Consider the following 17,096-nt stretch of genomic DNA (forward strand, 5'->3'; position numbering starts at 1 on the left):
CACTAATGTTCTTTGTAACTTTAATTAAGAATCACCCCAAACTATAAAAACCCGTGTCCTTCAGCAGGTCAATTGAGAAACGAAAAAATTCAACTGTGCAATCTCTGCAATGGAAAACTTCCCAGCAATAAAGAGCAATGTACTATTGAAATACACAGCAACTTGGATTTGATAAACATACCAGTCCCAGAAGTTACATACGAAATAATTCCACTAATTTGATCTTTTGTTAGAGAAGATTATAGGGACAGAAAGCAGCTTAATGAGACTGGAAGTCTGAAAGGTATTGGTGGGCAAGCTCTTGGAGAGTATAGGAAATGGTCTGTATCAATGCTTATGTATGCTTAGAGAATAGATCTATTAATCTGAGTGCATCCTTAATTGTTAGAAATCAAGGTGATACAGAAATGAAAACAAATGCTCACAAGTACGTTTAAAAACTTCAGGGGTTGTAGGTAAGGTTATTTCAGAAAGAGGCATCTATACTTTCCACCATTCCTATTCTTTCTTGGAGTTAGCGGAAGTTTAGTGAAGGGGCACCAAAGAGACAGCAGGAATATAGTTTAGGATGTTAATGAGAACTGCTGTTGTGTCTGTGCCTTCCAGTTCTTCTCATTCCTTGATGTTTCTTGATTCTCTCATTAGCCTGAAGTACCCGCCAAGATGTTTCCTTTGCAAAGCCCACAGATGCTCCAGATGCTAGAGAAGTCCTTAAGGAAGAGCCTCCCTGAGTCCTTAAAGGTGAGAGTAGAGCATTGTCAGGGAAATATGTAGTACTAACTGCTTACGCTACAAAATGAGCCTAAAAATGGGAATAGTCTCAACTCAATGATTTAAATTTCCACCTTAGAAACTTGAAAAAGTAGATGGGAATTAAGCCCTTCTCAAGCAGAATGAAGGAAATTGTAAAATAAATAGATTAGAAAATTAAAAAAACAAATTGAAGAATGTGAGTAGAGAACAACAACATGAAAACAACACAAAACCCCAAATCCACATCCAACTTATGGTTCTTATAAGTGTTGGACAATGTTGATAATATCGTGACCAAACTGACCAAGAAATAAGAAGATGCAGATTACCAATGTCAGGAATAAAATAGAAAACCCTACTACAAACCCACAGACATCATAAACATGATAAGGACCTATTAATCATCAGTGTTGTTTTCAAAGATTTCAGTATTTATTCTGTGAAAAGCACACAATACCAAAGGTTGCTGAAGAGGAACATGCCTCCTGAATTGCCCTCTGTATGTAAATGAAAACATTCCAACAAAGAAAAGCCATGTCATCCAGGTGGCTTCACTGGTAATCGCTACCATACCCAAGAGAAAAATAATACTAGTTCTACCCAAATTCCTTTTTTAAAAAATTATTATTTATTTATTTTTAAATTTTTTACAGACTACACTTTGATTCATTGATTGATACACAAATGGGGTACCTCATTTCGTTTCCATGGTTGTAATTCTTTTAGGATGTAGCAAAGTAGGGAGAATACCTTTAGGCTCATTTTATGAGTCCAGAATTATAGAAATACACATTGTAAGGAAAGTACAGAATTATATCCATCACTAACATAGATCCAAAAATTCCTAAGAAAATACTATCAAATCAAGCATAAAACATTTAAAATATATATGATATCATGAACATGGGCAATTTATCCTGAGAACTCAAGTCATATTCTAAAATCAATCAATGTGGGATACCCACTCGCCCCCCAGTGTGGTGGTGCATGCTTAAAATCCCAATCACTGTGGGGAGGGGCATGGCTAAAGCAGAAGGACTACAAGTTCAAGGCTAGTATATCTCCAAAGAATTCGACAATGTCAGAGTGAGGATTGTTTATTTTATTAGTCTGATGTTTAACTACATATATAAAATATTCTCAAGATTTCTTGCAAAAATCTGTTTTGCTTAGAGTAATGATATACATCCTGAAAACACAGGAATAGGCTCATTATGGTTAAACAAGGCACTTTGCTGTCCCTTTGTAAAGCACTAACTCTCACTTGGTTGAAACGTTTTAGGTCTACGGGACTGTCTTCCACATCAACCAGGGGAATCCCTTCCAGCTAAAGGCGCTGGTGGACAAATGGCCAGATTTTAATACAGTAGTCGTGCGCCCTCAGGAGCAGGTAAGTTGTCTGGGGTGGAATGAAAATCACTCTGTGTTCACATTTGCTGAGTGTGTAACACAGATCTGGAAGTATGATGGACGCCAGGGAAACAGAAATGAATCACAGTGATGGTCCTCTAGTCTCGTCCTCAAGGAGCTCACAGCCCGGAGGAAAGCAGAAAAGCAGAAGAATTGCAACTTGATGTCAAAATGTGCAAGAGCACACAAGAACACTTGTATTCTAAGAAGCTGTTTTTGGATTAATATTATAATATTTTACTTTAGAGGTTAGAAGTAGAACTGACTGAAGGAAGATTAAAACTAGTTATTTCAGAGGTTGTAGGGAGAGGGTCAAAAGACTTCCAGGTAGACATTTCATCAGAAGTGAATTTTGATGTTCAATAGATTTTGAGATGCTGACAAGAGCAGGGAACACATTTTAAGCAGAGAAAATAACTCCTAAAATATGGGAAGGTAAATACAAAGTGTGTTAGAGAATTATGACAAACAGTTTATAATATCTAGGATATTATTTTTAGTCCCAGACTTTTAAAAATCACTCAAGCAAAGCAATTGACATACTTAAAATACAAATATATTTTAAGCACATTGAAAAAGATCAATTAAAAATTCATGCATGCAAAAATACAAATGTTAATGTTAGTATCATTTTGATATAAACTATTAACAAATGGAATATAACTGCATAGTGCTTAAGCAGAAATGAATAGATAACAATTATTATCATGAATACATACAAAACTCACAATTAGAGGTAGATACCCAGTGAAATCCTCAATACTTCGATAATGTATTTGTGTGTGTAGATCCCACACATATCTTTGTATGAATGTTGAGAAGTAAAATCAATAAAAAACGGCTACAGCTAAGATGTGTTGTTAAGATATATTCAATGTTAAAAGATACTGTTCGTAACATCAGAAACATTAATTGTGGGAAATAGAATAAAAGCCTAGGGTTTTTGTAAGTGAAGTAAGACAAGATGTTATTTGCTATAAATAGACGCTAAAAGAATAAAATGTTTTCCTCAAGCCTCGAAATAACCACAAAACACAAACTATAGCAGCTAAAGGACCAAAAAAGAAAGAGTAATCAAAACGAGCAATATAGGATATTATCAAATTACAACATTAGACAACAGGAAAGGAAGCAAGGAAGAAAAGATGGGAAAAACAACCAGCAATCAAATAACAAAGTGGCAGTAAGAAGTTCTTACTTTACAATAATAACCTTGAATACAAATGGATCAAAGAGACCCCTCCAAAGACACAGAGTGGGTGAAAGAATAAGGAAGCAAGCTACAGGCTGCATCCCATTAATTTTAGTAAAAGCAGTTCTAAGAGGGAAGATCGTAGCAAAAATGCTTTTCGTGAAAAGAATGATTCCAAATAAATAGTCTAATATTAGATCTCAAGGAACTAGAAAAGAAGAACAAATTAAAACCAAAGTTAGCAGAGGAAAGAAAGAGCAAACATTCAAAAAGGAACAGATTGAATAAGGAATACAAAATTCATAGAAAAAACCAACCAAACAAAGGGCAGGTCTGTTTGAAAAGAACAAAATTGACAATACTAGTCTAAGTAAAAAAGAGGGAAGACTCAAACTCAAAATGAAATGGACGATATTGCAACAGATACATCAGAATAAAAAGGATTACAAGAAACTATTATAAATAATTATTTGCCCCAGATGGAATATTCTGGAGGAAACAGATAAGTGTTTAGAAAAATACAACTTACCAATATTGACTCTGAAAGGAATAGATAACAAATCAAGGGATTGAAGGAGTGATTAAAAAAAATAACCCGGGCTGGGGAGATAGCTCTCTCGGTAGAGTGCTTGCCTTGCAAGCACAAGGCCCTGGGTTTGATCCCCAGCACCGCCAAAAAAAAAAAAAAAAAAAAAAAAATAACCCCCAAGAAACAAAAACTCAAGAGTAGATGATTTCACAGCTCGATTCTGCCCAACAAGCAAAGAAAAATTCATACCAGTGCTCCTTGAATTCTTCCAAAATGTGGAGCTTGAGGGAATACTTCTGAGATACCCCGTGAGGGCCACCATCACCTTGGTACTTATTAAACTCAAAAAACAATTGGCCTGTTACTCTGATGAACATTTTGTTGTAAAAATCCTCAATGAAATATGAGCAAACTAAATTACATAATACATCAAAAGGTATATACACTGTGACCACGGAGATTTATCCCTGGCACGCAAGACAGGTTTAGCACATTCAAATCAGCCTCTGTAATACATCATGTTAATAGAATAAAAGATAAAGAGCACAAGGCCATTTCCATTGAGGTGGAAAAATTTTTTTGACAAAGCTCAATATTCTGCCTTGGCAAAAATCTGCAACAAATTAAGTATAGAAGGGAAGTTCTTCAATATAAAATTAGAACTACCATTTGACCTCACAGTCCCTCTCTGACCATATATCAAAAGAAATGAAATCACCACTGTGCAAAGACGTCTGCACTCCCATATTTATTATAGCACTAGTGACAATAACCCAGATAGAGAAACAACCTGAGAGTTCATGGACAGATGGATGGATAAATTCAGACACACACACACACACACACACACACACACACTCACTCACTCTTATGCAATAGTATGTTATTCAGTCCTAAAAAGAAAGGAAATCAATATCAGAAGATGGTGAAGCAGATTAAGCTCAGAAAGGAGGCACTGAGAGAATACCTGACCGCGAGGTGGAGAACAGAGTAAATCATCTAAAACTCAATATTGGACTGCCTGAGATTTGGAGAGACTTGAAGTTTGGTTATCAGAACAGAAAATTTAAACAAACAAACAAAAGCAAAAAGAAAAGAGAAGTAATCTTTTCGTTTTGAAGCAATACACAGTTTTCTATACCAATATTAAATTCAACTATTCTGCAAAATGGTAAGGCATACATTTCTCATCAAAATAATATATAACTTGAAAACAAAGAACAGAAAAAAATAAAACACACACACACACAGACACAGACACAGAAGAGAAAATAAGGACAGAGATCTTTACCCTTGAAACTACACCAGGATCAGGGGAAAAAAGGAGTAGCAACAAAGAGCAGGGGGACAGGAAAACCACATAATCTCACTTCTTTAACAGCAGCTGAAGGAAAAGCTGAACAAATTAAAACACAATAGAGCTGGGAAGTCACTGAAGGAGATCTAGCAGTTTAGCCCAGCTTATGGATGGAAAGCCATGCTGGTCATGGCAGCTGTTTATAGAATCCACATCTAGCCAGTCTCCCTAGAAGAAATGACATGAACGCCGTTTCTCCCTACAGGTAGATAGCAGCAAATAAAACCAGGGAACACCTCTGCGGTGACTGGTCTACAAGGAATCTGTAGCGGGATTGCTGCTAATTGAAAGCTGCTGAAATTCCCTCCTGTCATTACAGAAAAGGGGAATGGGGTGGAGCAGACCCCAGAGCTGGACGCTCCCAGGAGATGCTAGCCTAACCCTGCTCCACACAGCTCCCGCGAGAGCTCAGGCAGAGATGGGAGCAGAGACCCACAATCCGTGGCCATGGGCAGGGAGAACGCAAATGCAGCTGGGACGGTGGTCTCTGTGCCGGGCAGCAGAGGGGACCAGTGCCTGGGACTCACAGGTGCAGGCAGTGGGAGCTGGGACATAGGCAGGAAAACTGCCTCTGTCTCAGTGGAGAACAATGACACATGTGATTTATAACCCTGGTGAGGAAGTTGGGACACAGGCAGACTGCTGGCTGAGTCTCTTCTCCTAGGCACAGGGATGGTGACCCAGGGATCTGTGATCTGCATTGGTCAGGCAGACCACCCACAGACAGCCCATAATCATAGGTCTATGTGCCCTGCAGACCACCCACAGAGAGCCCGAAATTACAGGTCCCACACTTGCAGTCACCAGGCTCTATGCCACTTTGAAGAGGCCCTGTGAAGGGGAGCGGGTACATGGCGTCTCCACTGAAGTCAAATCAACAGCCCAGAGATCTGCATTCTGTGCTCCTGCATCCAACAGAAACAGCCAGCAGATACAACACAGCAGCCTCCAAGTATCAGCCTCAGGCCCCTGGGCTGAGGAAAAAGAACCAGCTGGCGGGAGGTCCATAGCAACCAGGGGAGTGGCTCCTGTGCCCCAGCACCTCTGGGGGACCAGAAGCTAAAGAGAGATGAACAGTTTCTAGAGGTCCCACCTCTTGGTGAAACCCAAACCAGGAAGACTCAGTAAGAATTGTCTCCACTTTGGCGTGGTTCACTATATGTAGCTCAAAGGTCATAAACACATTACTCTTCACTTTGATTAAAGAGTTTTTCCCCTAGTATTCAGTATTGTGGCCTCAACCCATTTGACTGCATTTCTTCTGAGGTTTTAAACACTACTTGGAAGAATTCTCTTGGTTTTCCTAGCTTAGGTTGACACTTGTTCCACTTAGCCCGCCTTTTCCTTTTTACAGCACCTGCTACTGCCTCATTATCTCCCCTCCTTGTCCATATTTATCTTCTTTTTACCTTGGTTTGTATTATTCCTATCTTTTCTTTTTCTTCTTTCTCTCTTCTTTTAGCCAATTTTCTTGCTTCCCCTTTTCAGCCCTTATATAGTGCAATAGCAATTTTTACTGTCTTTAATAACTAATTTTTCAACCTCTTGCAGAACATTACTACCACTTTATAGCTGGATTAAAGGAGCTGTGAAGAATATCAACAAGTCTTTGTTTTTCCTAAGGTTGATTAGTATGTAACTTTGCTCTGAAGTTTGTTGGAAGCAAATAGGTGTTACGGTTTGGATGTGAGGTGTCCCCTCAAAGCTCAAAAGGTTCAGAGGAGAAATTTTGGGGTTGTAAGAGTCTTAACACAATCAGTGAATTAATTCCCTGACGGGGATTAATAGTGGTAACTGAAGTGGTAGGGTGTGGCTGGAGGAGGTGGGACTCAGGGCCTGGCTTTGGTGTATATATTTGTATCTGGCAAGTGGAGACCTCTGTCTCTCTGCTCTCTAATCATCATGCGAGCTGCTTCCCTCTGCCATACTCTTCTGCCATGATGGAGCTGGATGTATATGGACTGAGACCTCTGAAACCATGAGCCCTTAAATAAACTATTCCTCCCCTACAGTTGTGCTGGTTGAGTCATTTAGACAAGTAGCAAAAAAGCTGACTAAAACAATAGTGTTTAATTTTATCTCTCAAAGCAAACCTGATACTGTGAATAGCAGAGAGCACACCACATTGAGAGTAAGTATCAATATCTGGATATTCATTCAGCCAAGGATTCTTAAGAGAAAGAAGCTCACTAAATTGTTATATAAACGAAGTGATAGTCATAGGTAGCGACCTTGCATGCAGGATGAAAACCACCCCAAATAGCCCACGAAATTTCAACAACTGATCCCATTGACACCACAGTAGAAGAAATGTCAGAGAAAGAATTTAGAAAGTTCATAGTTAAAATGGTCAATGTCTAAAAGAAGACATAAGAAGTGAACCTAGAAACAAAATACAGGAAGTGAAAGATAATTTCAAAAAAGAGATAGATATTCTAAAAAAGAACCAAATGGGAATTATAGAAATGAAAGATGCAATAAATTAATTTAAAAATTCAATAGAAAGCATCACAAATAGAATAGACTACTTTGAAGACAGATTCTTAGGCCTTGAAGACAAAGTGTATATTCTTGAATATAAAGTTGAAAATAAAGAAAAAATGTTGAGACCATTAACAGACTATTGAAGAAAACTGGGATAACTTCATGAGACCAAATTTAAGAATCACTGGGGTTGAATTTGGTTCCAAAATACAAATTAAAGGAATGTACAGCATTTTCAATAAAAATAATACTGGAAAAATTTCAAATATTAGAACAAGATGGAAATCAAAAAAATAAGAATCAGATAGAACCCCAAATAGGCAAAATAAAATAAATCCTCTCCAAGACCCATTATAATGAAAATGCCTAACATACAGAGTAAGGATAAACTTTTAAAATAAAAGCCATAAGAGGTAAAGAGCAGGTCACATTTATAGACAAGCCAATTTGAACTTGAACTAATTTTTCATATCAGACCCTAAAAGCCAGGAGGGCTTGGAATAATATTTATCAAGCCCTGAAAGAAAGGTGGATGCCAACCAACATTACTATATCCAGCAAAATTATTCTCACAACTATACTCAGTGAAATATTTCACGAAGAAGAAATAAAACATAAAAATGAAAGCAAGCATAGGGATGAATAACAATAGAATTGTCAATTTAAGTGAAATCAAGTCTGAATTAATCATTAGAAATAAGTCAAAATGGCAGAACATAAAAAGTATCTCTCTAAAATAATATTGAATGTAAATGGTCTAAATTCTCCAATCAAAAGACATAGATTGACAGATTGGATTAAAGAACAAGACCAGACCATATGGTATTTGTAAGAGACTCACCTTATAGGCAGACACCCACAGACTGAAGGTGAAAGGATGAGAAAAGACATAGCATACAAATGGAAATAGAAAACAATCAGATCAGCAAAAGTAGAATTCAAACCAAAATTAATCAGAAGAGACAAAGAAGGTCACTTCATACTAGTTAAGGGAATCATCCAACAATAAGAAATAATGGTTGCAAATATTTATTCCTCAAGCAACTGTGAACCTACATACATAAAACAAACCCTGCTCAGTATAAAGAACCAGATAGACCACATTATAATTATATTGGGTGATTTAAACACACCTCTCTCATCTTTACATAGGTCATCCAGAGAGGAACTAAGTCAAGACTCTTCAGAACTAAAAAATACCATTTATCAAAAACAGATATTTATAGAATATTTCATCCATAGACAACTGAATTAATTTCCTTCTCTGCAACACATGGAAATTTCTCTAAAAGATTTCATATTTGATGGTATAAAACAAGTCTAACAAGCAAAAAAATAGAGATAAGTTTTTGCATCCTATCAGATCATAATGGAATGAAATTAGAAATAAAAAATAAGATAAAAACCAAATCACTCTAACACCTGGAGATTAAACAATACACTTTTAAATGAGGAATGGACTGCAGAAGAAATCAGGAGAGAAAAAAATTTCTTAGAAACAAATGAAAATAGAGATACAACATATCAAAATATCTGGGAGAGTAGGAAAGCAGTTCCAAAAGAAAACTTTATAGCTCTGAGTTCCTACATTAAAAAATAGGAAGAAAGCAATGAATAATATAACATTTCACCTCATGGTCTCAGAAAAAGAAGAACGAACTATACCAAAATCAATAGAATACAGGTAATAATTAAGATCAGAGCAAAAATTAATAAATTTGAGAATTAAAAAGACACAAAGGGTCAATGAAGCAAAGAGTTGGTGCTTTTAACAAGATTGATAAACTAACCATTGGTTTCATTGGTTTTTGTGGTTCTATAATGAACTAATTAAAGAAAAACTATGAATAAATAGAAGAAAGACCAGTAGTGTAGAGAAAAAGGAACAGATGAGAGAAGAGGGGAGGGAAAGGGGAAGTACTGGGGACTGAATTAGAGCAAATTATATTCTGTGCTTGTATAATTATGTCAACGTGAATCCCACTATTACATATAAATAATGCACTAATGAAAAAAAGGAGATACTACCAGTTTTCATAAAATGAATGAATCCATACAACATATGCTAAGTGAAATAAACCAAACACAGAAAGAAAAATTTTGCACAGTCTTACTTATATATGAATCTTTTAAACATCCACATTACATAGAGAATAAAACAGTGATGAACCAGGTATAAAGTATGGGTATGCAGGGGAGACAAGAAGATATCGACTAGAGGAATCTAAATAGCAGATATAAATAATGAAGAAGTCTAACCTTTTAATGGATAGTAAAGGCCACAGTAATGAAATGTTAATTTTTGTCCTACTAAATTAGTAAATTCTACCTGTTATTCCCACAAAAACAAAGAAAAAATGGTAACTATGAGAGACTTCGGGTCTGCTAATTTGCTTAAGTAAATATTTTAATATTTATATGTATCTAATAATATGTTGTTAAATATATGCAATAAAATTTTTTATAAAAAACAGAAATAACAGAATACAAAAATAAATTTAAATTCATAACTAAAATCTAAAAATGAAAGCATGTTTCCCTTCTGAATGTTATATAAAAACACTGACCGTTAGTGATATTATTGCTGAGTTGTGAATGCATTTCCATGCAAAATTTGCTGCTATTCTTTGCTACCTGGGTATTAGTCATCTGGACCCTTCCTTCAGTTTCAAATTATCCCCACTTTAATTTACTAACTTTGAGAAGGACTTTGTGAACAAGATTCGCGTTTTGATTTTGCTAGGAATACAAATTATTTTCATTAACGATAGTGTTTTGGTGTTTATGTTTTAGAGATATCATGGGTCTTCATTCTGTATACTTTTACCGTATATATTTAATAAGTTCAAAATGCTTTTGTTCTGAGACTATTTAAAAGAGTGAGATTTGTTCTTGCAACTGGAGCTTGATTTAATGATATCACTTTTCATTTCTCTTGAGGAATACAAAATGAAGGAAAAGTACTTCTTTAGTGTATCTTTGGTTGATTTGAAATTGTAATGGGACACACATTTGGTTCACCAATGTTTTCTTTTTAATATAAGTTGAATGGAGTCCTTGACTTGGTTTCCTGATTTAAGGATTCAGGAGTTGTGATAATATGTGAAGAAAATATCGTATTTAACTGTGTATTGTAACAGTATAAGGAAATGTTAGAAAAAAATATTGAAATCTCTTTGTATAAGCAACTTGACTTATTCCTTGTTGCTTAACCAAACAGGAGATGATAGATGACCTTGATCACTACACCAATGCATACCAAATCTATTCTAAGGATCTCAAGAGCTGTCAAGAATCCCTTGCCTTATCAGATGTCATCAATTGGAAACAACATTTGCAGATCCAAAGTAAGGGGGCTAGGGTGTGTGCTGGCTGTCAGACCCCCATGTCTACCTCTGTAGGGCCACTTTCCACCCTGAGTACATTCCCATACAACCCTTACCTCCTTCCCCCAAGCCTCAGAATCTCAACCTAGTGTCCACTGCTTGTATTGACTGTCACCAACTGTGCAGGGGAGTAGAATTCAAACATTGTGCACTCCGTGGTTGTTATTAGGAAGTCTGAGCAAGGTAATTCCTAGTAAGCTGAAGATTCAAAATATATTCTGCAAACATATTCAGCATCCCTCAGGCTGTTGGGTGTGAGAGCAGAGGTTGCCCTCATGTCTTCCCTTCCTGGAATAAGATTGATAGCTGCTAGTGTCACAGAGCAACCCCCAAGTCACCAAGAAGGACACCTTCTATGGTTATGAACATGCCCGGTAGAGTCAGTCTCCAAAGGGTGCCCCCTTGCTCGCCTCCTGCTTTGTGATCTGTAAGGTGATGTAATGTACCTATTGCCAGTTTCCTCTAAGTAAAAATGAGGAAACTAAAACATAGACAGAGTCAGTGTAAGGATTAAATGAACTATAAGGCCAATACCTGGGCAAGATAGGCTACTACAGGATGGGAGTGTAGCTCAGTGCTAGAGAATCTGTCTAGCATAAGTGAGGCCCTGGGTTCAGTCTCCTGCACAGTAAATATTTTAGTATCTATAGGTATCTAATACATAGGATAGGCTACTATGAGTTAGATACCCCCGTCTTTGATTTCAGAGTGATACCATCAGCATTTCCAGTACTATTTTTGCATAAGAGAAACCTGTCCCAGGGAGTCACTTGGCCACATCACACTGTTGGTGGCAATTCCAGAAGCAAGAGTGACTCACTCTAAGTCCTGCATGCTTCCGTTGGGCCCCTTCTTGTCCCTTCCATGCAGTGACTTCTCTCCTTATTTACTCCCTTCTAGGTTCACAGTCCAGCTTGGATAAGGTGATACAAAGTCTTGCAGCTGCTAAATCAGTCCAGGTCAAGAAAACACAATGCATTCTCTACATGATGCCTCAGACAGCAAAGAAACTGGTGCCTTTCCTGCTGGATACAAGGAACTTACGTTCTGAATCCAGGGCACCCCGGGTCATGTGAGTGTGATGAAAGATGCTCTCTCTGCAGGGCTCACGTGTCACTAGAGTAACTTCCCAACCTCTCTCCCTATGTTCACCCTTACCTCCCAGACTCCCTCTCCTGGGTGATGACCTGCCTAAAAGTCACCATTTCTCACCTCACCTTGAACAAGTGCAAACTCTTCTATGAACCCCACAAGACCTGCACCCTCAGTTCCTGGAGGTCACCTTGGCCCTGTTACTCACTCAGCATCTCTGGCTGTCCTTCTGCTCCTTGACCTCATGTGCTTGCTCCTGCCTTTGCATCATCAAACTTGGTCTTTTCTTGTCTAAAACGTCCTTCTCTTGGATCTCCACTTATTTTCTCTTTTTGTTATTGCTACTCATACTCTAAAATTTTATTTCCTGTGACAGTTTTTGAGAGCACCACAGGTAAATCTATTACCCCTGCCATAATTCTTCATGATGAAATCCAATTTTAACTTTATCATATTTATTATTACTGTACAACAGCTTATTGTGTATTTATTTACCTGTTTGTTGTTTGAAGCCTTCCTGCACCCATTTAAAAATCTCACAAGAACAGGAATATTCTCTACATCATTTACTAATAGATTCTTTATAGTAGTATAATGCTTGGCACATAGTAGGATCTTAATAGATATGCCTTTATGAATTCATTTCACAATGTTTTCCAATATAAAGAACTTGAAATAATCATATATCCTCCCCATTAATTTCCAGTGTAATATGTAGTAGAACCCATTGATTGGAATTCTATCTGTAGATGATCAATGTTGTTGCCATTGGGGTGATAATGTGCCCAGAAGAGCTAGATTCACATTGCAAAGTGAATTGAAGCCTACAGAGCACCTCCTGGTCCAGACAGAGCCTCACAGGATCCTCTTACACACCCTGTGAGGTAGTCAGGGTAGGAGACATCATTCCTATTTTTTCAACAGAGAGCAGGTGCTAACCATGATCTGGCTTCATGGATGGCGATGGCCATAACTATGGTTTGAGTTTAGATCTCCTAGTCCCACATAGTGGGATCTTGCAAAGGGACTCTCAAAGCCCCTTTCCTCTACCAAAGCAATCTTCAGACTTCAGTATTCCATAACGTGAACCATCTGTAGTCCATATTTCTGTCCCTCCTGGGACTCCAACTTTCCCATGTGTTCAACATGGTGGTCAAGGACTCGTGAATACACACATTCTCAGATTCTAAGCTTTACTGCTTGCTAGAATGTGATTTTTCTATGTACTTGGTTTTTGTTTACCCACTTTTATTATCTGCAAAAGAGGGATGAAATCATCAGTTTTATCTTGTGTGGAGAATCACAGCAAAGTTAAGAACAATACTTAGTTTCTGTGGAGTTCTTTAGTATATTATGGCATGGAATTCATTTCTGTCTTTCGAATTAATATCCCCAATTTATGCAATAAGCAATGGAGGCAGAGAAACATTACATTACCTGCCTGAGATCACACAGTCAGATTATGAACCCAGCTGAGGCTATACCATTACCTGTGTTCATACATGCCTCTCAGTATAATCGTAGGAAAATAAATAAAATGCCTTCAGTATGCACCATATTATGGGCTGTTCTTTTCCCTTTTTCTCAACAGGAACCAAGAGATGTTTAAACTCTCATCGCTAGATGTGACCCATGCTGCCTTGGTGAATAAATTCTGGCATTTTGGTGGCAATGAGAGAAGCCAGAGATTCATTGAACGCTGTATTCTGGCCTTCCCCAGCTCCTGTCTTCTGGGGCCTGAAGGGACCCCCGTGTCATGGGCCCTAATGGACCAGACAGGCGAGATGAGAATGGCAGCCACTGTGCCCGAGTACCGGGCCCAAGGCCTTGTCTCCTGTGTGATATCTACTCAGACCCAGGCTCAAGAGAAACTTGGCTTCCCCGTGTATAACCACACAGACAGAGCCAACAAAGTCATACAGAAAATGAGTCAAAGTCTGCATCATGTCCCCATGCCCTGTGACTGGAACCAGTGGAACTGTGTGCCTCTGTGAAGCCGGCCCCGCACACAAGATAGTGTTGGGTGGTTGTGATTCGGCTGGACAAGAGGAGAGAGAGAGAGAAAGAACAAATGTGACCAGAGTAAAGGAGTGGACACTGCTGGGCTCTGGGGACCCAGCAGGACCACCATGGTCCCTGCACTCAAATTACCCTTCAGATCCAGCAGGCCTGGTATGGCCAGACCTCTCTGGCCTGGTTCAATTTCCTGAACTCCTGAATTTCAGCGACAACTTTCCCTTTTCTTTCTTTTTTTCCCCTGTGGTGCTGGGGATTGAGCCCAGGGCCTCATGTTCTAGGCAAGTTCTCCACCTCTGAGTTCCATTCCCAGACCCTCAGTGACACTTAATTCAGCAGCCCAATGCCCCACTGCTTCTCCTTGGACTCCTGACCTGTCTCACATGTGGACTGTTGCCAATGGTCGGATCCTGCCAGTTTTGCCAGGTTGTGCTGTCTGAAGAAGAGTATGTTTTTTTTTTCCCCCCCTCTTCTTCTATGACTCCTTTATTTAGTGGCCAAAATGCATTCTTTCTCTTTAGTAGATATTTTGAAGTGATTCTTTCATGGGTTACTCTTTGATCTCTGACAACCATGTTAACTAGTATAAAAACAAATATATAAAATGGGTGGAGACAGTAGCTGGGAGACTCATTTTTCACAGTGTATTTTATTGTGTATATTTAATGATGGTTTGGAATACACATAGATAATAAGATTTACTGTAGCCAAACAAATTAACAGGAACATCGTCTTGCATAGTTACCTGTTTTCTGTGTGTGAGTGGCAAGAGCAACTAAAATCCCATTGAGCATGAATCTCACACAGTACAATTTTATTACTTAGAGTCTTCGGGCTGTACATGAGACCTCTAGACCTATTCACTCTACAAGTGTGCTATTTTTTTTTTATTCCTGACTTACATCTCCTCTCCTTTCCCCACTTCTAGTAACCACTATTTATCTCTCTATCTCCATGTATTTGACTTTTATTTTATGATTCCACATATTCAAGCTGCATATAATATTTTTTTCTCTGGATTCTTTCACTTAATATAATGTCATCTAGATTCATTCTTGTCATGACAAATGTTAGGATCTTGTTCATTTTTAAGACTGAATAATATTCCATTATACATATACATATATGTTTATATGTGTGCATATTATATATACATACATACACACTGTAGTTTCTTTCTTCTATTTGTATATCAGTGGACATTTAGTATTGCTTCTGTGTCTGGGACATTGGGAATAATCCTGCAATGAACATGGAAGTGTAGAGTCTTTCTGAAGTGTGATTAAATTTCCTTTGAGTATATGGCCAAAAGAGGGATTTCTGGGTCACATGGTAATTATATTTCTTTGAAAATATCCATGCAATTTTTCCATAACAGTTATACCAATCTACATTACAACTGCTAAAAGAAAACATAGAGTTAACATTCTAATACATTGGCACAGGCACCAACTTTCTTAACAAGACCCCTAAAACTAAAGGAATAAAATCAAGAATCAGTAAGTAGGATGGTATCAAATCAAAATGCTTCTTTGCAGCAAAGAAAACAATTAAAAATATGAAGAGAGACTACAGAATGAAAGTCTTCGCCAGCTGTTCTTCCAACAGGGGATTAATATCTAGAACAAATTTGAAAAACTTACACACACACACATACACACATACACACACACAAACACACTAAATAACCCAATCAATAAATGGGCAAATGAACTAACAGACACTTTCCAAAAGAAGAAATGCAAATAGTCAACAAATACATGAAAAAATTTTCAACATCCTTAGCAATCAGGGAAACGCAAAAAAAACTACACTGAAATTGAATCTCATTCCAGTTAGAATGGGAATTATCAAGGATGCAAAAACAATAAATGCTGGCAAAGATGTGAGGGTAAAGGTACACTTATACATTGTTAGTTAGTGTTTGTAAATTATACAAACACTTTGGAAAGCAGTATGAAATTACTCAAAAGACTACGAATGAACTACCATATGACCCAGCTATCCTACTCCTTGGTATTTATCCAAAAGAACTAAAGTCAGCACACTTAGTAATACAGGCAAATCAATGTTAATTACAGCACAATTCACAATAGCCAAGTTATGGAACCAGTTTAGGTTCCCATCAACAAATGAATGGATGAAGAGACTGTCACACACACACACACACACACACACACACACACACAAAAAAAAAAATGGAGTTTTATTCAGCTGAGAAGTAGAGTGAAATGATGTCGTTTTCTGGTAAATGGATGGAACTGGAGAATATCATGCTAAGTGAAATAAGCCAGACACAGAAAGTTAGGCATCAAATGCTTTCTCTTATATTCAGAAATGTGTGTGTATGTGTGTGTGTGTGTGTGTGTGTGTGTGTGTGTGTGTGAGAGAGAGAGAGAGAGAGAGAGAGAGAGAGAGAGAGAGAGAGAAAGAGAAAGAGAGACATACAAAGGAATAAAAGAGAGAGATCTCATGAAAATAGAAAGGAGACCAACAGAGTAGAGGAAGGGAATTGAGAGGGAGGGAGGAAGGAAAGGCATAGGGAAGTACTGGGGAATGAAATCTATCAAATTATGCTGTCTATAGATGAATCCTGCTTATACGTAATTATAATTCACTAATTAAAGTAAGAATAAAAATCGAATGGATTAATGCACCAATAGAAATGTGGAAAGAAAAAGAAATAGAATGGAGTTTAGTAGAGCAGAGTTAGTGGACCACTGGTAAGGAGGAGGGAGAGAAAGGGAAGGTCCCAGGGACTAAAATTAATTAAACTGTTACCAGTAAGTACAAATGTGTCATTATGAATTCTACTCTTAGGTACAATGATAAGGCACCAATAAAAAATTTAAAAACAAAGTATTGAGTTTGATGTAG

The 17,096-nt window shown here is 37.7% G+C and overlaps 1 protein-coding gene across 3 annotated transcripts in view; it reads left to right on the forward strand.

Moving 5' to 3' along the window:
• LOC124958706 (glycine N-phenylacetyltransferase-like) overlaps positions 1 to 15,890 on the forward strand; it is a 38,313-nt gene extending 22,423 nt beyond the window's left edge. For 2 of the 3 annotated variants that reach the window (XM_047517059.1, XM_047517057.1), the window contains exons 2-6: positions 646 to 741; positions 2,036 to 2,143; positions 10,946 to 11,072; positions 12,012 to 12,183; positions 13,795 to 15,890. In XM_047517059.1, the coding sequence (XP_047373015.1) occupies positions 664 to 741; positions 2,036 to 2,143; positions 10,946 to 11,072; positions 12,012 to 12,183; positions 13,795 to 14,197 (888 nt within the window). In that variant the 5' untranslated portion in view covers positions 646 to 663 and the 3' untranslated portion in view covers positions 14,198 to 15,890. The remainder of the gene's footprint in view (positions 1 to 645; positions 742 to 2,035; positions 2,144 to 10,945; positions 11,073 to 12,011; positions 12,184 to 13,794) is intronic. The other variant, XM_047517058.1, reaches the window with a different exon arrangement.
• Positions 15,891 to 17,096: the final 1,206 nt, after the last annotated feature.

Source organism: Sciurus carolinensis, chromosome 11, assembly GCF_902686445.1.
Source record: "Sciurus carolinensis chromosome 11, mSciCar1.2, whole genome shotgun sequence".
Taxonomy (NCBI): Eukaryota; Metazoa; Chordata; class Mammalia; order Rodentia; family Sciuridae; genus Sciurus; species Sciurus carolinensis.